Source organism: Elephas maximus, chromosome 12 (assembly GCF_024166365.1).
Source record: "Elephas maximus indicus isolate mEleMax1 chromosome 12, mEleMax1 primary haplotype, whole genome shotgun sequence".
Classification (NCBI taxonomy): domain Eukaryota; kingdom Metazoa; phylum Chordata; class Mammalia; order Proboscidea; family Elephantidae; genus Elephas; species Elephas maximus.
The window spans coordinates 76,750,148-76,773,917 of NC_064830.1; the positions used below are offsets into that span (position 1 = coordinate 76,750,148).

The 23,770-nt window shown below is 43.4% G+C and overlaps 1 protein-coding gene across 1 annotated transcript in view; it reads left to right on the plus strand.

Annotated features, from left to right (window-relative positions):
* Positions 1–23,770, plus strand: part of LOC126086641 (nodal modulator 1) — a 63,849-nt gene that overhangs the window by 7,758 nt on the left and 32,321 nt on the right. The window contains exons 4-12 of the mRNA XM_049903151.1: positions 4,212–4,312; positions 5,628–5,734; positions 8,498–8,570; positions 10,416–10,568; positions 11,547–11,684; positions 12,203–12,292; positions 15,291–15,396; positions 15,583–15,733; positions 22,000–22,174. Of these exons, the coding sequence (XP_049759108.1) occupies positions 4,212–4,312; positions 5,628–5,734; positions 8,498–8,570; positions 10,416–10,568; positions 11,547–11,684; positions 12,203–12,292; positions 15,291–15,396; positions 15,583–15,733; positions 22,000–22,174 (1,094 nt within the window). The remainder of the gene's footprint in view (positions 1–4,211; positions 4,313–5,627; positions 5,735–8,497; positions 8,571–10,415; positions 10,569–11,546; positions 11,685–12,202; positions 12,293–15,290; positions 15,397–15,582; positions 15,734–21,999; positions 22,175–23,770) is intronic.

Sequence of the window (23,770 nt, forward strand, 5' to 3'; positions counted from 1 at the left end):
TTAGTGTAAGAGATTAGATTTTGTGCTGAATATTAATTTAAATTGGCAGCATACATAGGCTGTTAAAACATTAAGGAGTCACTTCTAGTGTGGAAAAGCTGTTTTTTTTTTTTTGTCACTCTAGATTAGTTTGGATTTCCTTTAAGTCTGCTTTAAGCCTTCCTGTCATCTTTCTTGAAATAGGCTTTTTCACTTATACATCTCTCAGGACCTTCTGCTTCTGAAGTTTCATTAAGGGACAGTAGAACAGTATAAAGGTAGGAAGGGGAACTTTGTTCCTGTCCCAGGACTGCTGCGTTTTTTAGCCTCCTCGGTTTTCTTTTTTTAAAAAAATGGATTGTGACATTTAAAAATGATGAGATTTGATGTGAAGTCTTTCTTTTAAGAGACCAGAAGATCTGGCAGCCCTGGGCCTTACCAGCTGGATGACAACCTTGGACAAATTACTTCCCCCGTGTCAGCCTCTGTTTCCTTCCCTGTGGAGTCAGGCTAGTTACAGTACCCACCTCACAGGGTACTTGGAAGCTAAAGTGTTCAGAATGGCTGGCACATAATTAGTAACCACTCAGTTAACACTGAGTAGAATAGTTGGAGAGGTGGGAATGGGGTTGAGATCAGAAGAGACAGTTCCCTTGACACGGCTGAAGTGTTTGAAGAGGAGAGACTCCTTTCTCCTTGATGTTGTAGTAGAGCAGGTGTGTGATCCCAGTTTTAAGCTTGAGGAGAGCAGAGGGCAGGGGGAGCCAGAGTTGGCCTGCTCGTGAATTAGAGAAGGAAGAATTTAGTCCCAGCTGTCATGAAGGGTTAAGTGAAGCCCAGGCAGCCGAGAGCTAATTTGGCCCTGTGAGAGGCTCTTTCTCAGTTCTTAGACAGAAGGGTGCCTCACTGGTTGTAAAAACAGCTTGGAGGCGGCATCTGACCTCCTCCAACCCCACAAGAGAGAAGGCAAGCCAAGATCAACAGCACAAGGCTGACTCCCATAAGGTGGAGGCCAGGCAAGCCTCCTCTCTCCGCTGTCTTTACTGACACCAACCACCCCTCACATAGCACTTTACTGGGTTCGATAATTCATTGTAGTGGCCACACAGAAGTCAGAGACCATACTCACGATTATGGGGTTTATTAGGGAAGAACAGTTATAGTTCAGGCTCAGGGACACTCAAGATGCAGTTCTTCCATCAGGATAGCTTCTTCCCAGCCATGCTCGCAGGCATGCCTCTCCCTGGCCCTCGTCTCTACCCAAAGGCACTCAGCTATCTCTGTGGGCCGGAAGGCCCACAGCACCTTCTCCTGCTTCTGAGTCTCTCCTTCTTTGATGGTGGCGGTGGGCTCCTCCTCCCTGCTCTGGAATTGGCTCTCTTTTAAGGCAAAATTGACCAATCCCTTTGGTAGGCCAGAATTACCCACCCTATCACACAATCACCTGGGTGGGAGTTACAAGTCCATGGCTAGAAAGGCCACACACAAAAGTAATTAATCCACCGCACTGGTGTACTCAAAGAAGGTTGAGGGGAATTAAACCCAACTAATGTGGCACTATGAGTCAGAAACAAGTTGACAGCACTGGGTTTGTTTTTTTTTTTTTTTTTGGTTAATGTTGCACAGTGGTTAATCACTCAGCTGCGAACCAAAAGCTTGGCGTTTTGAACTCACCAGCTGTTCTGTGGGAGAAAAGATGTGTAATCTGCTCCCATAAATATTTCAGCCTAGGGCAGTTCTACCCTGTCCTATAGGGTTGCTATGGGTCAGAATCTACTCAGCGGTGTACTACAACAATAACGATTAAAGCGGGAGCCCTGGTGGCGCAATGGCTAAGCACTCGGCTGCTAACCGAAAGGTCTGCAGTTTGAACCCACCAGTGGCTCTGCAGGAGAAAAGACTGGGCGATCTGCTCCTGTAAAGATTATGCCCTAGGAGACCCTATGGGGCAGTTCTACTCTGTCACATGGGGTCACTATGAGTTGAAAATCAACTTGAAGGGACACAACAACAACAACCACAGTTAAAGCAGAAGTCACAGATTAGCGGCCCGTGAGAATTTTGATGCCCCTCCCCTCACCAATGCTTTTTCTTTTAGTGAGCCGTTCTACTGAATTGCAGCATGCATACAGAAAAGTGGGCCGATCGTATATAAAACGCGGTGAATTTTCACAAAATGAACACACCCATGTAACTCTCACCCAAGTAATGAAATAGAACTTTGCCAGCACTTGAGGAGGACCCCATCCCAGTCCCTCACTACCCACCCTGCCCCACCCCACGGGCAACTGCCACCCTGACTTCTAAAATTGTACATTAGTTTCTCTGTTTTGAACTTTATATAAATGGAAGCATACAGTATACTTTTTTGTATCAGTTTTCTTTCTCTCAACATTACATTTGTGAGAGTCATCTATGTTTTGTGTGGCTAACGTTTGCTCATTCTCTTTGCTGTACAGAATTCTGAGGTATGAATATAAAATGATGTAGCTATCCTACTGTTGATGGACATGTGTATCGTGTCCTGTTTTTGTCCTGTGAACATTCTCGTAGATGTCTTGGTCTGTTTGCACCAAATGCACACATGTGTTTGCGTTTCTGTTGGCCATGTAACCAGTTGCCATTGAGTTGACTCCAACCCGTGGAGACCCCATGTGTGTTAGAGTAAAACGGTGCTCCATAGGATTTTCAATGGCCGAGTTTTCAAAAGTAGATTGCCAGGCCGTTCTTTCCAGGTACCTTTGGGTAAACTTGAACTTCCAATGTTTTGTTTAGCAGCAGAGCAAATTAACCATTTGTACCACTCAAGGGTGCCATTGGGCATATACTAGGAGGAAAATTGCTGGTGATAGAGTTAGTACATGCCCAGCTTTAGTGGATACTGCCAGTGTATCACTTTATGCTCTACCAACAATGTACTAGAGTTCTACTTGCTTGCCATCCTCACTACCACTTGGTATGGTCTGTCTTTTTAATTTTAGCCATCCAGGTGGAGGTTTGGAAACTCTGGTGGTGTAGTGGTTAAATGCTATGGCTGCTAACCAAAAGGTTGGCAGTTCGAATCCACCAGGTGCTCCTTGGAGACTCTATGGGGCAGTTTTCTACTCTGTCCTATAGGGTTGCTATGAGTTAAAATCGACTGGACAGCATCAGGTTTGGTTTTTTTTTTTGGTTTGGTGGTATATCTCATTGTGGTTTTGATTTGTAATTTTTCTGATGGCCAGTGAGACTGAGCACTTTTTCATATGTTTATTGGACATTTGGATAGCCTCTTATGAGGTGCCTTTGCAAGTCTTTTGGCCCGTTTTCATTCCATTCTTCCTGTGTGCGTCTTTGTTCAATTTACCTGAAATTCTCATGATTTTTCCTTTTTTTTCCTCCCCTACTTATTATTCTATATTTTTCCTAACCTTAAAAAAAAAAAAAACTAACCCCTGTTATGATGACCTCCTCAGTGTTTTAAAAAATTGAGTTAGTTGTTAATGTTGGAAAATTGAATTTAAAAATGCAGACTTCCAGCTTTTCTTGAGAAGTTGGAAAAGCTCTGGCAACGCTGGGCCACATGGCAACAGTTTGTAGGAGCTGAGCAGAGGCTGCTTCTTTCAGTTTGCTCTGACCCCGCCGTGGTCTGCACTGCCTGGCCATTCCCACTTGGTTCCTATGGGCTTTGTCGTTTATTGCCCTAGTTTAGCACTGTGAGCTCACATCCTTGGTCAGGGTGTAGGTTTGGAGCCAGACTTTTCTGGGGTCGAACTGGGACTCTGTTACTCACAATCTCTCTGACCTTGGGAGATCCTTTAACCTTTCTGTGCCTCAGTTTATCCCTCTTTAAATTGTAGATACTGCTACCTACTTCTTCAGATTAAATGCACTTAGCACAGTGTCAGGTTCATGGTGAGCATTCCATAAATAGAACTATTTGGTGCTCACTAAATTTTCATTGGTACTGTGGCATACAACTCAGCTGAAAGACTAAAAAGTATCTTATGCTTGTAACACTGGTTCCCTCTGGGTGGGGAACTGGGTGCCTGGGGCCTAGAGGTGGGAGGGAGACTTCCTCCATACCTTTTTGTACCTTTGGGTGTTGAACCATATGAGTGTATTAAGTGTTCAAAAAGTAAAATGAAAGCTTAACGGTGAAACATGTTTTGCTTACGTGGCTTCTCCGTATCCTAGACCTAAAGTTGCTCTTGTGTCTTGTACCCTGTTCCCTCCCCCACTTTATTCTTCAGAGCCAACAAACGTGGAACTCTATGTGGATGGCGTCAATGATATCTGCACAAAGGGAGGGGACATCAACTTTGTGTTCACGGGGTTCTCTGTGAATGGCAAGGTTTGGCATTATAACTTTGTTATTTTTGACACTTGGCTCTGTAATATATGCTGTGTGTTCTCTTACCTTTAGAAAAGGGCTTTTTCACCTGGGGACTTTGATCCTACGAAGGGCCCACAGAGAAGCTATAAGAGGGTCTGTGAGCTGTATGAAATTGTGTGTAGAATGTAGTGGGTGTTTAAGGGGTGAGGTATAGGCTACTGGTCATTCATTCCACCCCACTTCCACGCCTTGGAATAGGCTGTTAGAATGTAAATGCAAGGAATGGACTTTGAGGGTGATGTGGACCTGGAGAAACACACTCCCCAGCATTTGGGGTGGGCTGCCCTTCCCCTGTGGGCAAAGGCTGGGACATGGTTAGAGCAGGAAAAGGCTTCCCTCTTGGCTATATGGGAGTGTAATATATGTATTGTAAGGCACCTGCTCGGAACCAGCGAGCCAGATTGGAACCCTGCTCTGTCTCTTGCTAGCTGTTTGGCCTTGCCAAGTCTCTTCACCTGTCCACGCCTCAGTGTCCTCACGTGTAAAACAGGAATAAGAGCAGTACCCTTCTCGTAGAACTTTTGCAAGAATTAAATGGAATAATGTGTGCAGAGTGCTTAGCACTATGTTCATAGGAAGCACTCATACAGCAGCAGCTGTTGACATTAGCACTATGGCATACCATATTTTTTTTGGTTTTAAGAGAGATTTTTTCACATTTACCAGCTCTGAAATGAGGGTGCCTTTTATGATTAATGGCATCTTGCAGTCACTGTGGGTGAACTGAAGTTGGTTTCTTCCAGAGAGGACTCTATTTACTTCACCCAGGACACTCGTCAAGTATTTAAATTCTCTGAGTTATTTTGGACCACTTTAGTAGTGTGAATTTAGACTGCAAACCTGTTTGAGTAGCAGCTCTTATTTCAGTTCTCAGGGGAGGGTTTTTTTTCCCCTCCACCTAGTACCAGGGTTGAGATATGCCAGTTTCCTTGCTGTCCTTTTCATTTTGGTGGGTTTATTTCTCTACCTTTACGTCGAGCCTGTGGCCCTGAGGCAGCCCAGCTTCATGTGTGGGTTTCTTATTAGAGTCCTTATCCTGGGATTTTTTCTTTCTTAGTAGTTTGTAGGACAGTGGTGCATCTTTAACTGATGATGGCCTAGAGTTAATGAAACCGAGTATTATTTTACTATTTCTCCCCGTCGGAAAGGTATCTGTGGTTTACATCATTTTTAAAGGGACCCCATGCTCTTGGGAGCATGAGTAATGTTGGCCGCGCAGTTGAAAGGAGAGCTATGCTGCTAGGTCTGGCTCTAACCTTCTTCTCCACTGCAGGTTCTCAGCAAAGGGCAGCCCCTGGGGCCTGCAGGAGTTCAGGTTTCTCTCAGAAACACAGGGACTGAAGCGAAGATCCAGTCAACAGTTACACAGCCTGGTGGCAAGTGAGTGGTGCTGTGTCCCCCTGCCGTGTACCTGGAGTGGGGTGGTGAGGGTAGAAGCTTTGGATTTAGGAAGACCTGAATTCAAATCCTGATTTGGCCTCTTAACTTTGGGCAAGTTCATGCCCCTCAGAGCCTCACGTTCCTCATCTGTAAAAATGGGATCATTTGACCCACGGTACCTAGCATTGATGGGATGATTAAATACGAGGTAATGCCCGTTGAGCACCTCCTGCAGGGTCCGGCATGAGGCCAGCCTTTGCTCAGTGGCGGGACTGACTCTGGAGCTCACCACCCTGGGTTTGAATCCTGGCTGCCCCATTTGCTAGCTGTTTGACCTCTGTCCCCAGTTTCTTCATTTATAAGTGAAAGATAATCATGGAACTTACTTCATAAGGTTACTGGGAAGATTAAATGAATTAATATTTTAATATCATTGTTTAGAGCTACCTGGCATGGAGTAAACCAAAAACCCAAACCTTTTGCTGTCAAGTTGATCCCAACTCTACAGAACAGGGTAGAACTGCCCCATAGGGTTTCCAAGGAGTGGCTGGTGGAGTTGAACTGCCGGCCCTTTGGTTAGCAGCGGAGTTCTTAGCCACTGCACCACCAGGGCTCATGGCATGGAGTAAATGCTTAATAAATGTAAGCTCAATATAGATTATCTCAATTGTGATTTTTAAAAATCATTTTATCACTGTTACATCAAAAACGTTTTCAGATTAGAACTATTATAGTTATTTAATCTTGTAGAGTCAAATTTAAAACATTTATTTAATGGATTCATGTAATCGTAAACGTTAACATACGTGTCAAGATTTTATCAGAATAGTTTGGACTGGTAATTTTGAAAACAAATCATTACTGACTACTTTAACTTATAAAACTGATCAGACTGCAAAATAGAAGTTTATAATGAGTTTGTCAGTAAGCCATCAATTCTTATTATTGAAATTATTTTTCATTTTGAAATAACATTTTCTTGTACAGGTAGTCCCCCAACTTACAACGTACTAGAATTACTATGAACTGCACTTACGACCGTCTGTTGTGTTTCTTTTTTTGGTATACCTCATCATTAGTAATACGTACGACATAGTGTTGCAGTGCATAATTTGCCAATGTTATTCTCAGATGTTCACTAGCAGATGTCCAATGTTATGATTCATAAAGATACTGATAATAAATAGCAATAATAATGAAAACTAAAAAAAAAAAAAAAAAATTAGGTAGTTGATTTATGTCAGAAATGATGACAGGGTCTTCGGAATGGAACCCCTTAATAAGTCGGGGACTACCTGTGCTAGATTAACGCTAGGTTACCTTTGGAAACCCTGGTGGCATAGTGGTTAAGTGCTAGAGCTGCTAATCAAAAAGGTCGGCAGTTCGAATCCACCAGGCGCTCCTTGGAAACTCTATGGGGCAGTTCTACCCTGTCCTGTAGGGTTGCTATGAGTCAGAATCAACTCATCGGCAGTGGGTTTTTTTTTTCGTAAAAGACCTTTGTATTCTTGATCTGTAAAGGAAGGCGGTGCTTTAAGTTTCCCAAGGCTAGTAGTTTGCTATTGACCTTGTTCAAGTGGCTTGAACTTTCTGAATCTCTTCCATTGGCACTAACTAAAACTCTAATAGTGACTTGCAGAGCTGGGATACTGTGGAAATGAAGATCAGGGTACATCTTACTAAGACCAAATCCGATGGGGATTTCAATTTTATTGTAGCAAAATGACTTCTAAATCCTATCCAGTTACTGCAGGCAGTCCTTGATAAAATAAAGTACCGCCATAGGAGAAAATATGGAATAATCTTTGCAATTCATTTTATTGGAATTAGCTCTCTAAATGTCAGAACCTTTGCAAATTTGAAAGGTGCCCTGGTGGTGAAGTGGTTAAGCCTTGGCTGCTGACTGAAAGGTTAGCAGTTTGAACTAACCAGCTGCTCAGCGGGAGAAAGATGTGGCAGTTTGCTCTGGTAAAGATTACAGCCTTGGAAACCCTGTGGGGGCAGTTCTCCTCTGTCCTATAGGGTCACTATGAGTTGAAATGGACTCGACGGCAGTGGGTTTGTTTTTTCAGGGTTTGGTTTGCACATTTGAAGGGTTAAATGTCAGAATCCTTGCAGTAGCATTTCCAGCCTTCAGCTCATCACACTCTGGTCTTATTTTGCCTATAGCTACCGGAGTAATCTTCGTTACCTACTGGTTTCATCACAGGTGGTTTGCATAAGAACCCAGAAAGGCTTATGTTTGCTTCTGATAACAAATCTAAACTCTTTTCCCAGAATTCAGAGCTTGTTATTTGCTCTACCCCCTTGAGGGCCTTAGCCAATTTCATCTGCTCTCTGTTCCTTACACGTGACTCCTCCTTTCCCACTTGCTTCTTTGGACACGTCACTTCTCTTCTCCTTGCCTATTCATGTCTATCACCTCTGTCAAAACCCACTGGGATGTTCTGTCACTGATCTCTGCTAAGTTACAATGACCGGTTTTATGCCAGAAATCCTTAGGATGAAGGGAGAAATAAACCCTCCTTTTTTTTTTTTTTTCTGTTAGCACAAGGAGTACCATGTATTCGTGCACACAGTAGTGCTCAGTAAGTGTGATGCAGATTTGCCTAGTGAAGGTTGAATGTCATTCATTCAGAATTAACCAGCTAATGGCAAGTTTGTGATAATTCAGAAATTTTCTCGTGCTGCCAATACTAGTCATACAATTCAGAAGTGCTTGGGTTGTTAGAAGAAAGTTAAGTGGTATTTTGTCTTTCTCAGGTTTGCATTTTTTAAAGTTCTCCCTGGAGATTATGAAATCCTTGCAACTCACCCAACCTGGGCATTGAAAGAGGTGAGTGTTTCTGTTACATCTGTAGCTGTGCTAATATGCTAGTTTGGGGAGAAGTATGGGGGGGTCTTCTTTCAATTTAGGATATGAAATGAGTTTATGGTTTTTCTGGAAGTAGATGGAGAAACAATTTCAGTATCTCTGGTGCCACCAGTTTAATTTGGTGGTATTTGTAAGGTAAACTCCCTCACGGTAGCAGATGTTGCTTATGTTGGTTTCAGTTTTACGTGACATTGCTGTCTTCCTGCTGTGAACTAGGTCTGTTTTTAACTATAGCTATTTTGAGCTGAATCAACACCAAAAGGACCTGGTGAAATTTGTTTTCGTTCTTTTTTTGGTCTGAAACAGACTTCTGTAAATGTACTGATTGTTCTAGAAACTCTTGTGCATGTGCCCAGGAGAATGTCTAAGAATGTTTATGTTAGCTTTGTTTGTAACAGCAAAGAATTGTAAACAACCTAAGTGTCCATTAAGAAGAGAAAGGAATTGTGGTTTTGTCACAAAATCAAATTCTATGTGTCAGCAATAATAAATGAACCAGAACTACACATACATCAGTATGGCTACCTTTAAAAACCTTAAGCTGAAAGAAAAAGGCAAGTTGCTGAAGGATAAGGAAATGCGATACTGCTTATAAAGTGATTAAAAATATCCATGATAATACCACTTATGGATACATTCACACGTAGAAACATTATAAAGACATGCATGGGGATGGCAAACGCCACGTTCATGGTAATAGTGACATCTGTAGCAGAAAGAGAAAGTAAGGGGGTGTGCAGAGGTCCATGAGGGTCATGAGGTATGTTTCTGCTCTTTTATTTCTTTAACTGGCTGGAGGGTGTACAGGTATTCACTGTAGTATTTTAGATATCTTTTCGTTTCCCCAAAATAGTTTGTAATAAATAATTGAACAAGGAAGAAACATACTAGATAAAGTTTCGTAATCATTAAAAAAGCAAAATTCTTGGCAGTTGAAGGAAGACTTAAGGGACAATTTCAACACTTTAGCTTTTAATATCAGTTTTGAGACTCCGTCCCATCCTTGTTAAAGGAGAATCTGAATCAGCATTTCCGTTTTACTCTCTAGGTTTTTTGTATTTATGATTGACAGTGGGATTTCACTTTTGGTTGTATTTATATAATGTTTATAACTTTTTTGGTTTTCAGGATTTTTCTCCTATGGGACAGCATTTTAAAATGTTTTATTTTAAACTTAATCGCTTACACATTATAGATAGAATAAGTTGTAAGATTTACAGGGTATGTTAATTGTACTCATAAAGGAACTTGAGTTTATTAATACAAAGTTGTATTATTCTGAAAGTAAATTATGCCGTTAGAAGTCAGGCTGATAGTTACCTTTGGCGGTGACTAGAAACTAGTGTGAGGAGGGCTCCTGGATGGCCGGTTACCTGTGTGTCCAGTTTGTTAAAATGACTATATTCTACACTTAAGATATATGCACTTTTCTGCATGTCATTTGTACTTTTTTAACAAGAAGTTTAGAAATATACGCATATATACCATTAAACATGGAAAAAAAGGTCAAGCATGCTCATTCTAAAAACTTGAAACATTTGGAAGAGTATAAAGGAGTGGAAACAAAGTCAGGAAAGGTGTGGAAAGAGCAAAGGCTCACCATGTGGAGGAGATGGGGGCTAGTTTTTGTTTTGCCTCCGTTTTCTTCCACTTCATGTTGTGCATTTAAAAAAACGGTTGACAGCATACGGTGTATAGCATTTTACGTTACTTTTTCCCTACTTCATATTTTAGTGTAAGCATATCTTTACGCTTACTTTGCAAATTTTTTTTTTTTTTTAAAGAAAAGCTTTTGTTCCTTTGTAGGCTAGCACCACTGTGCGTGTCACCAACTCTAATGCCAACGTAGCCAACCCCCTCATAGTTGCCGGCTACAATGTGTCTGGCTCTGTTAGAAGTGATGGGGAGCCTATGAAAGGAGTGAAGTTTCTTCTCTTCTCTTCTGTAGTAAGCAAAGAGGTAAGCAAAGACAAGTAAACAACAAAAGAGATTGTGCGTGTGTGTAGGGGTGGGGCACAGACTATTTTAAATGCAGGTTAGAGTCAATTTATAGTCTTGCGTTTACAAACTTGTGTATCTCGGTTAGGAGTCCTTGGGTGGTGCGAACGGTTAATGTGCTTGACTGCTTAACTGAAAGGTTGGAGGAGGTTAGGGTCTGCTTAGAGCCACGTCAGAAGAAAGACCTGGCAATCTACTTCCAAAAAATCAGCCATTGAAAACCCTATGGAGCACAGTTCTACTCTGTACACATGCGGTCATCATGAGTCATAATTGACTTGATGGCAAACAGCAGCAGCAAAGTAATATTACAAGGAGTCCCTAGGTGGCGCAAATGGTTATGCACTCAGGTACTACCCGAAAGGTTGATGGTTTGAATTCACCCAGAGGCACCTTAGAAGAAAGGCCTGGTGATCTACTTCTAAAAGTTCACAGCCATTGAAAACCTTATGGAGCGCAGTTTTATTCTGCAACACATGGGGTCGCCCTGAGTTGGAATTGACTCAAAGGCAACTGGTTTGGTTTTGGTGTTTCTTTTGAGTCACAAGAAATGTAATAATTTACACTGGGAGGGAGTGAAGTTCAGTAGAATGTACGTGGGCTTTGAAATCAAACAGATGCAGGTTCCGTGAAATCCAACAGATGCAGGTTCCGTGAAATCCAGATCTGCCTCTTACTAGCTGTGACCCTGAACAAGTCACTTTGTTAGCTGTTTCCTTATCTGCAGGATGGTGACCCGTTGTAGGGAAGACTGCCAATTTTTACTTTTCAACTTGAATGTAAAGATTTGTGTTCCTTTTATGTGTACTAATATGTCTTACTTTTCAGAAAAGTATATTTTGTAATGCAAAACTTGTAAAAGTTTTCCTTTGTTGTGGCTGTTGGATGATGACCAGAACATATAAGTGGAAAAAGAAGTCTTTTTTTGCCTTGGCATAGGATGTCCTGGGCTGCAATGTCTCACCAGTGCCTGGGTTCCAGCCCCAAGACGAGAATCTGGTATATTTGTGCTATGTGGTCTCCAAAGAAGATGGCTCGTTCTCCTTCTACTCCTTGCCGAGCGGGGGCTATACTGTGGTGAGTGAAGCGGGTTTCTGTTCTGCTTACGTTTGGGGCTCTTATGACACGGCATCAGCCCATGCCATTTGGGTGTTACAGGAACAAGTGATTGAGCTGCAGTTCTGTGAACATTCTTTTTCACAGTTAATGTGGTGCAGCGGTTAAAGCGCTTGGCTGCTAACCAAAAGGCTGGCAGTTCGAACCCACCGGCCGCTCCACAGGAGAAAGTTGTGATAGTCTGCTTCTGTGAAGATTTACAGCCTTGGAAACCCTATGGGGAAGTTCTGCTCTGTCCTACGGGGTCTCTATGAGTTGGAATCAACACGACAGCAGTGGCTTATGATGAGACTGACCCCTCAGTAATAACTGCAGACAGTACCAGGCTTCTGCTTTTAAAATTGGCAGGAGCTGCGATTAATAATTTCCCTTGGCCTGCCTTGAACCCCTTGTCATTTGTCGGCCGCTAGATGGACTGTTAATATTGATGGTGGAATCACGCTTTTGGCTGTCAGTAGTTTACCAGCTCTTCCTTCCAGGTTCCATTCTATAGAGGGGAGAGGATTACTTTTGATGTCGCTCCTTCCAGACTTGACTTTACAGTGGAACATGACAGCCTGAAAATTGAGGTAAGACCACCCAGTCTTCTGAGGGACAGGTGTTCAAGTTCCCATCCACGGGTACTGGCAGTGCAAACATGTTAAAACCAAAATGAAACAAAACATTATTTCATCTAGAAGGACTCTTGGAAAGAATAAAATCTTGCACCGTAACCTAGTTTAGCCTTGGATACACCAGATCTCTCGTTTAGTTTGTTCATTTTAGGAAAATTGGGTCCCTAGTTATAGCTGTTTCATTCAGGGAAATATACTTACTAAAGGCTAGTGATATACCTGTCAGGTGCTATTCTAGGGCTAGGTGTACAGCAGTAACCAAAAGAGGCAGAAATTCCTGTCCTTGTGGAACTGTTGTTGTAGTGAGTTATGGGGAAGTGAGTTCTAAAGCAGATTGTTCTTGTTGTTAGCTGCCACCTAGTTGATTCTGACTCATGGCAATCCCATAAAGCTTATTAGAAGGTGTTAAGTGTTCTCTAGAAAAATAAGGCAAGAGATTACATAATTTCAGGGTAGAGACAGGGGTTGCAGTCTTACTTATGTAGGTGTTCCAGGGAAGTCCTCACTGGGAAGGTGCCATTTGAACAATGACCTAAAAGGGAGAGGGAGTAAATTATGCTAACACCTATGGGAAGAGTATTTAAGACAGAGGGAATGGCACGTGCAAAGGCCCTGAGGCAGGAGTGTGCCTGGAGTGTTTGGGGGTCCCTGGGAGGCCAGGATGGCTGGAGTGGGGTCAGCGAGGGGGGAAGGGAGAGAGGAGGTTAGAGAGGTGATGGGGCCAGGTGTGTAGGGCCTAGTGGCCACTTTGCCTGTTACTATAAGTGAGAACTGGCACCACTGGAGGGTCCTGAGCAGAGGAACGGTGTGATCTGACTCATGTTGCAAACGTATCCCTCTGGCTGCTGGGTTGAGAAGAGTTTGCAGGGAGCAGGAGGGAAGCAAGGGACCAGTTAGGCCAGGTGAGAGGTGACAGAGCTTAGACTGTGGTGCTAGGAACAGACGGGGAAATACATGCCTAAAAGCTTCCTAGACCCTCAAATAGATGTTAAATGCTTTTTTCATAACATATATATTTTCTTTAAATACAGAAGTACAAAGCTGTTCCTGTGGAAAATTTGCTAGATAGAGCAAATCCCAAAAGAAAATGAAACTCTTTCATGAACGGACCACCCACAGTGTCAGAATTATTGAAAAAATTATATTTTAATCGTTTTCTTTTAATACTGAATTTGAAAGTACTGTGTGAAAGTGGCTTAAACTATTGGGAGCTAGCTTTTTGGTCCCATGCACAGTGGGGCGCTGACTCTGCTTTTTAAGGCTCAATAAAGCATTTGACTGTTCTGCTGTGTGCTGGAGGGAGGAATAGAAAGGTGAACAGACGAAGTCCTGCTTGCTTCAGGGGCTGGCAGAGAAGGATGGCGGTGGGTGAGTGAGAAAAGACGTTCCTACCTTAAGGCCAAATACATGTCTTTAAAGAGAGAGAGGATGGGAATTTCAGGGGAGAGAAGGCCTATAAGCTCTGTCAGGTCAGGAACTGTTCGAGTCTTGCTCTGTACTGTATTCCTAATGTGATTTAATGCCTGGCACATAGTAGGTGCCTAATAAAAATATTTGTTGAGTGTATATGATTTAATAAGTGAATGAATGGATCGGATGGGCCCCATCTTTTTGGAAGGATCAAGAAGGGCTTCCTGAATTAGAAGGAATCCGTTTTATTTTCTTAAAGCTCTATCTCAAATGCTATTACGTTCATTCATTCGAGAGTTATTTATTGAGTGCTCACTGTGTACCAAGTGACTAAGACAGAAAAGGTCCCTATCTTCGTGGAGCTTATGTTCTAATGGGAGAGAGACAAACTGTAAGAAATCAAACAGGGACATTTCAGATATTGGTAAGTTTGGTGAAGATCATAAAATAGGTTAGTGTGATAGACAGTGACTTGTTGGGGCAGGGGACGGGGCTACTTGAGGTGGGATAGTCAGGGAAAGCATCTTGGAGGTGGTGACAGTTTGAGCTGAGACCTGAGTGATGAGAAGGAGCTGGCTTCCTCCCAGACTTCTCCGCATGTGGGAGCAGAACGATCTTAGCCGAGTGACCAGCTTGTGTAAAAGCTGACGTGAGGGGTGTCTGGTGGATTTGCAGAACCAGAAGTCAGGGTGAGTGCGGAGAAACCAGAGACAGGCATAGGCACCAGCTAACAGTCGAGAGCTGTGTGTAAGTGCAACAAGTAAGGTGCCGAGTGTCAGTGGCTGAGGGTTGAGTAAGGTGGCCTAGGTGGAAGTAGTGAGGACTTGAATTCAGGTTGTGGTGGGAAAAGGATGGAGGAGAAGGGTAGTGAGACCTTAAAGGGGTAGGATCCACAGGACTGTGGATGCTGTAGGTGGAGGAGGGGTGCCTATGGTAATCCTGGGATTTAAGCTTGGGAGACTAGAGAAGAGGAACCAGGAAGGGAGCGACGGTAGGGAAGTTTTCATAAGTCCAATATCACTGACTCAGAATTAAGTCTATAGATCTTTTTTCTTCGATCATTTAACAAATACCAGTGCACTGGGACTGTAACAAAGAAGACACACATGGCCCCTCATCTCACTAACTTCCAGTCTAGTGGGCAGATAAAAAATGGGCAGATAGACGTTAAATTATCCCACAAATATTCTAACTGGTCTTGTGAGAAGGCCATGCAGGAGAGGTAAACTGCTAACAGAGCAGGTGATGTGGGACGGGTGCCATCAGGGGCTTAGGAGAGGCCTTCCTGGGCCCGGGACATTTCCACAGAGACCTGAAGGATGAGTAGGAGTTGGCCAGCCTCTGAGACGAGGGGAAGTGCTCAGAGGGGAGGAGGGGAGGTAGGGAGCAGCGCATGTGGGAGAGTTCAGAGAGCGAGCCTGGCTGGTATCTGGGACCGGGAGAGGGACAGCATGGGAGGACGTGGTGAGCAATGGCACGAGTGTGTAGGAGGGCTTTTGTGGATCAGACAAATGAGGACCTTCTTCTCTTCTTCACTTTCCAGCCAGTGTTTCACGTCATGGGGTTCTCCGTCACCGGCAGGGTCTTGAATGGACCTGAGGGAGAAGGTGTTCCGGAGGCCGTAGTCACTCTGAATAATCAAATCAAAGGTGGGCAGACACGTGACTCCTGGGACTGTTGGTCAGTGCTGTTTTTTGATCATGGAGAAATGGAAAGGAAATAAAATCTTAATGACTGTATGAAAATATGCCACCTTTTTGTCTCAAGTTTTCTTGTATATAGGTAGAGATATGCAATTTTTTTGGGCTCATTATTTGTCTGTTTCTGTATTCCAGTCAAAACAAAAGCCGATGGCTCGTTCCGCCTGGAGAACATAACGACGGGGACATATACCATCCACGCTCAGAAAGAGCACCTCTACTTTGAAACAATTACAATCAAAATCGCACCCAACACACCTCAGCTGGCTGACATCATCGCAACAGGGTAAGGCTGTTGTGTTTGGATTTGGAAACCCAGTGCTTATGTCGGCAGACAGCGGAGAGCAAAATTACCCTCAATCCATCTGAATGTGTGTTTCTGCCAAGGATCGACATCCTGTCTGAGACAGCCATCGAGAAATTCAGGCTGCCATCTTCAGAAACGATATTGCTCAATCTTACGAAATGAAGGTAGTTCTGTGCTGGGTGCTTAAAAAAAATGTGCCTTGCTTCATATTGAAAATGGGTTTGTTAAGTTAGAAAAAAGATCTTCCGTGTGTCTGGCCTTGCATCTTTGGGACCTTTCTTGGCGAAATCTTCAGGACTTTTGAAGATAGTTGATTGAGAATGTTGTCAAATGGTTCAGATCATTGTCATACTTCTTCCTACTTTGTAATTACTCATTGTAAGTACGTGAAGGGACATCCTGTGGTTGAGTTTGTACAGTTGTGGCATGTGAAGCAGGTTTGTGTAGTGCAGAGACCCAGGCCTCAGGGTCAGATCTTGGAGCTTTCTCTTACCTGCCTTGTAAACTATAAAATGAGGATGCTGCCATCTTTCTTTTGGACAGCAGTAGGCACTCACGGTTTTGATTTTATAAGCCTGCCGTAAGAAACTACCGTAAAATGGGTGGCTTAAAATAACAGAAATTATTCTGTCATAGTTTGGAGGCTGGAAGTCAGCTGGGCCATGCACTCTATGAAATGTCTTACCTCTTCTGGCTTTTGTTAACCTCAGGTGTTCTTTAGCTTATGGCAGCAGAACTCCAGTCTCTTCGTCCATCTTCACATGGCCATCTTCCATCTGTGTTTCTGTCTGTGTGTCTTTTCTCCTTGCTCTTCTGGCCATATTAGATTAGGTCTCACTCTACTATAGTATGACTCATGTTAACTACTTATACATCTGCAAAAAGTGTATTTCCAAATAAGGTCATATTTACAAGTACCAGGGGTTAAGACTTGAACATATTCCTTTTGGGGAGCCACAGTTTAACCTATCACACTCACTAAATAGCAACTTAAAAGGACAGGTGGAGGGTCCATTTGGCAGAGGGACAGCATGAGCGGAGGTATGCAGTTGGGAGCCTAAAGCCTGATATTGCTGGAGTGGAAAGTGCTGGGCAGGAAAAGGAGAGTGACGTGGGCTGGAAATGCTAGAAGGCACAGACCTGAGAGGGCCTCTTCACACCCTGTTGGAAGACAGGGGCTTTCTCCTGCCCAGGGGTCCAGGGGCCAGTGAATAGTTTTGAGCATTGAGGTAACATGGTTAGATTTTTGTTCTGAGTCGGGTGTTCTAGTGGCGTGGTGGATGATGGCTTTGAAGGGGACAAGAGTAGAGCACAGGAGGCCTGAAAACAGTGTTGATGAGCGCTTGCCCCGTAGTGGAGGCAAGAACAGATTGGAGACATATTTAGGAGTTGAAATCAGCAGAATTTGATTTGGGGAGGTAAGAGGAAGGAGGAAGTCGAAGTGGTTTCGGTGTTGCCGGCTTGAGAGGCAGGATGGGTGTTGTTTGCCACCAAATGTGGGTAAGAAGAAGAGCCTGTTGGGGGCCGAGAGTTCAGTTTTGGATATTTGGCGACTGAGGTGTCTGTAGGACCACCAAGTGAAGCCCTTCAGTAGATGCTTGGATAGACTATAAATCCTGAAGATTTGACCACAGGTGGCAGCCAGAACCATGAGTATGTAGGAGCAGGTAGAATTAGAAGAAGAGTAAGCAAAAAATGGACTGCCGGTATTTAAGGGGTGGCCTCCTGTGAACCAAGGGTATGTAGAGTCACAGGAACTAAGGAAGTAAGTTTTAAGCTTGAGGTAATGCCTGTCAGACAATGTTCCGCTGCTATTCATAAGGTTTTCACCAGCTGATGCTTTTCAGAAGTAGACGGCATGCCCAGTCCTTCTTCCTCATTAACAACCTGTATTACACAGATGACACAACCTTGCTTGTTGAAAGTGAAGAGGACTTGAAGCACTTGCTAATGAAGACCAAAGACCACAGCCTCAGTATAGATTGCACCTCAACATAAAGAAAACAAAAATTCTCACAACGGGACCAATGAGCAACATCATGATAAATGGAGAAAAGACTGAAGTTGTCAAGGATTTCATTTTACTTGGATCCATAATCAACGCCTGTGGAAGCAGCAGTCAAGAAATCAAAAGACGCGTTGCATTGGCTAAATCTGTTGCAAAGGACCTCTTTAAAGTGTTGAAGAGCAAAGATGTCACCTTGAAGACTAAGGTGCGCCTGACCCAAGCCATGGTATTTTTCAATTGCATCATATGCATGTGAAAGCTGGACAGTGAGTAACGAAGACCAAAGAAGAATTGACGCCTTTGAATTGTGGTGTCGGCGAAGAATATCGAATATACCATGGACTGCCAAAAGAATGAACAAATCTGTCTTAGAAAAAGTACAGCCAGAATGTTCCTTAGAGGCAAGGATGGCGAGACTGCATCTTACATACTTTGGACATGTGTTGTCAGGACGGATCAGTCCCTGGAGAAGGACATCATGCTGGGCAGAGTACAGGGTCAGCAAAAAAGAGGAAGACCCTCAATGAAGTGGACTAACACAGTGGCTGCAACAAGGAGCTCAAGCATAATAGCGATTGTAAGGATGGCACAGGACCGGGCAGTGTTTCATTCTGTTGTGCGTAGGGTCGCTATGAGCCAGAACCGACTTGACGCACGTAACAACAACAACAATTTGTATCAGGGTCTGTATGCCAGGAGGGTGCAAGGAGCTGAGCACTGAAAAACAGCCCATTGGCTTGGTCACTGAGGAAGCCATGGTGGCCATTTGAGGTAAGAGGGTTCAGTGGGGAATGGAAGAAGAGGAAGCAGATGATTTGGAACCTGTGCTGTATCTCTGTCATGGTGGACCCTCCAAGTATTTCTTAGATCGAAGATCCCTTTACTTCCATAGACCTTTTTGAGCCACAACTCTGGGGCAGGGAACCCTGGTGGTGCAGTGGTAAAGAGCTCTGCTGCTAACCAAAAGATCAGCAGTTCGAATCCACCAGTTGCTCCTTGGAAACCCTATGGGGCTGTTCTTTTCTGTCTGCCCTGTAGTTGCTATGAGTTGAAATTGACTTGATGGCAGCTGCTTTGCTTTTACTCAGACCGGCACCGTGATAAATGCTGGGTTTGTAACAATGAACCAAACTCACACGTTTGTGAAGCTTTTCTTTTACTGGGGAGGCAGAAATCAAGGAAATACATTTATTTTCAGTGATGGTAAGTGTTGTGCAGGGAAGAGACCAGGGTGCTATGAGAAGACCTAATTTAGGTCGGGAGCTATGGAAGACCTCTCTGGGCTGCTGAGACCTTAGGGAGGACTAAAAGTTAGCTAAATAAAGAACTTCCCAGGCAGAGGGTGCCGCATGATTCAGAGGCCTGGCGGGGAGAGAGAGACTTTCAAGACAGCCGCCATGGCTGGAGACAGCTGGTGAGGTTGGAGCATGTTGAGGAGCTAGGATGTCCCCCCTAAATGCAGCAGAAAAATGTCAAAAACTTTTCAGCCAGGGAATGATGTGGATCCTGCCATTTTCAAAATTTTTTCTCTGACTGCTGTGTGGAGAATGGATTGGAGGGGAGCCAGAGTGTGAGTGGAAGGACCAGATAGAAGGCTGTGGCTTGTCGTCTGGAGAAAGATATGGTGGTGGCTGGGAACGGAGTGCTGACAGTGGAGGAAGTGAGAAGGAGTTGGATTTGGCAGAGAATCAACAGGCCTTGGTGATATCTTTATAGATTATCTGGATCAAAGAAAGAAAAGTAACATTTCTTGAGCATCTTTAGAAAACGTCGCCATTTTCCTTTGGGGCCAACATAGCATCTTTGCCTTTTAACTCATTGATATTTCTTATGTTTTCTTTTTTTTTTAATATTTCGCAATTTATTTTAAAAGAAGTTCTTTGATACCTGACCAAGTGACTATGAGAATATAGCTACCTCAGTGTACACCAAATTGATCAGTTTTTATCCATACGTGTATTAAGCCCTGATCAAAGAATTTATTGACATACCAATTTTTGAGGGAGTTGACTTGATAGCACTGGGTTATATATACAGAACCCTCTCCCACTGGCTTTTTAGTTTACTTTTCCAAACTAATCCAATATATAGTTGAAGTTTGAGCTCAAGCATAACAACGATTGTTAAGGATGGCTCAGGACAGGGCAATGTTTCGTTCTGTTGTGCATAGGGTCGCTATGAGTTGGAACTGACTCGACGGCACGTAACAACAACAATATACTTCAGGTTTGGGGTAACTGTATGTAAAAAATAGACATTTCTCTCCAATTGAGGATATGAGCTAAAATAGATCTTATGGTTAAAATACTTAAAATTTTGGAATGCAGCCAGGGGCAACTGGGTAAAAGTAAGGTGCTGTCCCTCTGACAGGTACACAGATCATTTCTCCTTCCTGTCTGTTTATCCTAAAGTGCATACTATGAGGGCGTGAGAACCAAAACGCATACCTTTACTCTAGATCAGGGGTCGTTACCTTTTTCTGTAAAGGGCCAAAGAGTAAATATTTTAGTCTTTAAGGGCCATATAGTCTCTGTGGTCACAGCTCAGCTCTGCCATAGTAGCGTGAAAGCCTTCATAGACAATACATAAATGAAGCGGTGTGGCTATGTCCCAGTAAAACTTTATCAACATTGAAATTTGAGTTTTGTATCATTTTTATGTGCCAAGAAATATTCTTCCTTTGAATTTTTCCTTTGAACTGTTTAAAAATGTAAAAACCCATTTTCTTACTTTGCAGTCCATACAAAAACAGGCAGTGCGCCCAGTTTGGCCTGCGGGCCATAGTTTGCCAACCCCTTCTGTAGGCTGTGAGCCAGGTGGCTGGGCTAGTTAACTTCATTCTAAAGAAATGACTGTGCTTATTCTGCTACTTTGTTGTTCTTCCACCGTTCTTATTTGATGCACAATGGAGTTCTGACATGAAGTATACCCCATAATTGTCAGAATCCAACATTATTATCTTTCGGTCAAAAATAACAGCTGGTTTTTATTTAAAATTATTTTACTTTTCTAAAATAAATAAATTTTATTTAAATTTAAATTTATTTAAAGATTATTTCCTAATCTTAAAACTACTTAAGATTAGGAAATACAAATTTTAGCCACTTGAAGAAACAATGTGGCCTCCAGCCAGGGGCAGATTATCCAGTAGGCAAAGTAAGCACAAGGCTTACCTCGCTTACCAGATCACCTGTATTGAACACTTTCACATTTTTTTCACCACATCAGAGGTTCTGCTTCTGAGGTATGACTGGCATCTGTCTCTCTCCTAACTCCACGGCACTTTCCTACAGAATCAAAGCCTCTTTTCAAATTTATACTCCCTGACAGGGACGGATTACCCAGTGAGCAAGGTAAGCACAGGCTTCCTTGTGCTTATGTCCTAATCTGTAGTGAACAATTTCACATGGGTTTCACCCTGTCTGAAGCCCTTGCTTACCTTGATCCTGCCTCCAGCTGTAGTCCATTATTTCTGTTAGAGATGTCAACTGATTAAAAACTGAAGAGCATCACTGTGGGGATGTTGCTATTTGTTGGTCTCTACCAGTAAGTGGATGGGCTTTCGCGTGCTTCTGAGGCGCGCTTTGTAGTTCCTCACATGTTGCTCATTTAGTCTCAAATTTGAGTCTTTCCCTTAATAGGGCTTTTCAATTTTAAGTTGGTTTTGTAGCGCCTAGCTCTTAAGGAGTTCAATTTTAGCTTTGCATTTTTTAGCTTAATTACATTTTCTGTTCAGATCTCTCCGATTGCTTTTATCTCTGCATTATATATAATCAAAAGTGAGGAAGGCGTTTTTTTATAACTCTGCCATGTTTTAAGGCCTGGGTAATGCCACAGTTTCTTAGGCAGCTTGCAGCCTTTACATTTAAGGACTAGCTTACATTCTGAGTCCCAGGCAACTCTACTGCCAATGATCCAATTACTGGAAACGTTTTTATTATGTACAAATTTTCTGAAAATTGGTTCTGCAATGGGGGATTGCCACATATGCCTCAGGACACAAGCAGCACAGCCTTGGACCCCCGCCCTGCCTCTTCCCTGTGCAGAAAGAGGCCCAATCTTCCTTCTGAAGGTTGCTTTTGAAAACCACAGTTATTTGGGGTGCATTTCTGTCTCTTCCTTAAGATTAAACTGGGTTCCGGAATGAGGGTGGGAAGAGGGATGCGTATTTTTGGTTGATAATATACCTAATATAACCGAGTTCTTACACAGGGCTGAATGACCTTTTTTCCGGCAGGTTCAGTGTCTGTGGTCAGATATCAATCATGCGCTTCCCTGACACAGTCAAACAGATGAGTAAATACAGAGTTGTCCTGTCGTCTCAAGACAGGGACAAGTCTTTGGTCACCGTGGAGACGGATGCTCATGGATCATTTTGTTTTAAAGCAAAACCGGGGATCTACAATGTCCAGGTATGATGAGAGTTTTGTTATATTTAGTATTTGAGAAAAGCAATGCCTTTTAAAGGGCTATTGTTAGCTAAAATGGGGTTAGAGAAGGGGCATTTCATTGACAGCTGCTCCTTTTGAAGTCTTTCCATTCCTGCATGCCATAGTTAATAGAGCAGACAGGCCACCAGTTCAAAAATGATGTGACAGGCCTCTAGTTTTTCAGTCATGATGTTTATTAGGGCTTAGTCCCAGGCTAAGGAGCCCTGGTGGCGCAGTGGTTAAGTACTTGGGTGTTAACCAAAAGGTCGTTGGTTTGAACCTACCAGCTGTTCCATGGGGGAAAGATGTAGCAGTCTGCTTCCGTAAAGGTTACATCCCTGAAAACCCTACAGGGCAGTTCTACTCTGTCCTGTAGGGACGCTATGTGTTGGAATTGACTCGACGGCAGTGGGTTTTGGGATTAGTATCAGGCTGCCAATCATGCCTCCTCCTTGCTGCTGTAAAATATTCATGAATCCAAAAGGAGATCAGAATAAACGATCAATGGCAGCTCAATAACTTCCACAGTCCTTGGCTTCTGGGACCCAAGGCCAAAATGGAGCTACCCATTTCGTCCTGCACCCTGAATTGAAGACAGCTGGGCACACAATCCGCTTTATCCATCCAGGCAGGCAGAAGAGCAGGGAGACCCTGGCCTGAGGTCTGCCCATAAAGTTGAATGCCTGAGCACAGATGGGGCCAAGAGGGCAAGAGACAAGCTAGAACCAGAGGTCTGCCCACTTTGCCTTTTCAATGCAGTGGCCCCACCCACGGGAAAGACCATGTTTCCCTGGAGCTCAGACTCTTACCCATCAAATTAGCTGCTCCTCCTCCTCCTTTGTGGAAGAACAGATGAAGGGAGGGGAGAGGGCCGAAAAGGTTCACCCTAATACTGCTGTCCCCTGTAAGCCAGAGGGGGATCCTTTCCTCTATAGGGACACAGCAGGGAGAACAGTGTTCTCCCCGCTTGCACCAAACAGTGAGGTGTGTGACTTGACAGGTGCCTTTATTAGGTGTTAAATATTAGACATTAGAATTAAAGTTGGCTATATTGACAAGCCTTTGGACACCCTTTCAGAAGCATGATAAGGCACTGTTGCAAGAAAGGACAATTCTGTATGTAATCTTTTCTTTAAACCTGTTACCACTGAGTTGATTCTAACTCATAGTGATGCTACAGGACAGAGTAGAACTGCCCCATAGGGTTTCCAAGGTTGTAATCTTTACAGTAGAAGACTGTCACATCTTTCTCTCTCAGAGCCGCTGGTGAGTTCGAACCAATGACCTTTTCATTAGCAGTCAAGTGCTTAACCACTAGGCCACCAGGGCTCCTTAATCTTTTCTTCACTAGAGATAAAATATGTGACTGTTGCCCCCTTTCCGAACCCCTGTTCTTACCCATGGGAAAGGCACACACAGGAAAAGGAAGAAAAAAATGTCTTAATTCTGTGAAGAAGTTAATCACATGGTGTTGGCAAGTTCATAGCTTGTATTATGTGTGGCTTAAAACCAGGAAAAGGGACTGGGATTTCATGTGTGTTTTCAGTCAGCATACTGGTGGTCAGTGACAGCTTTGTG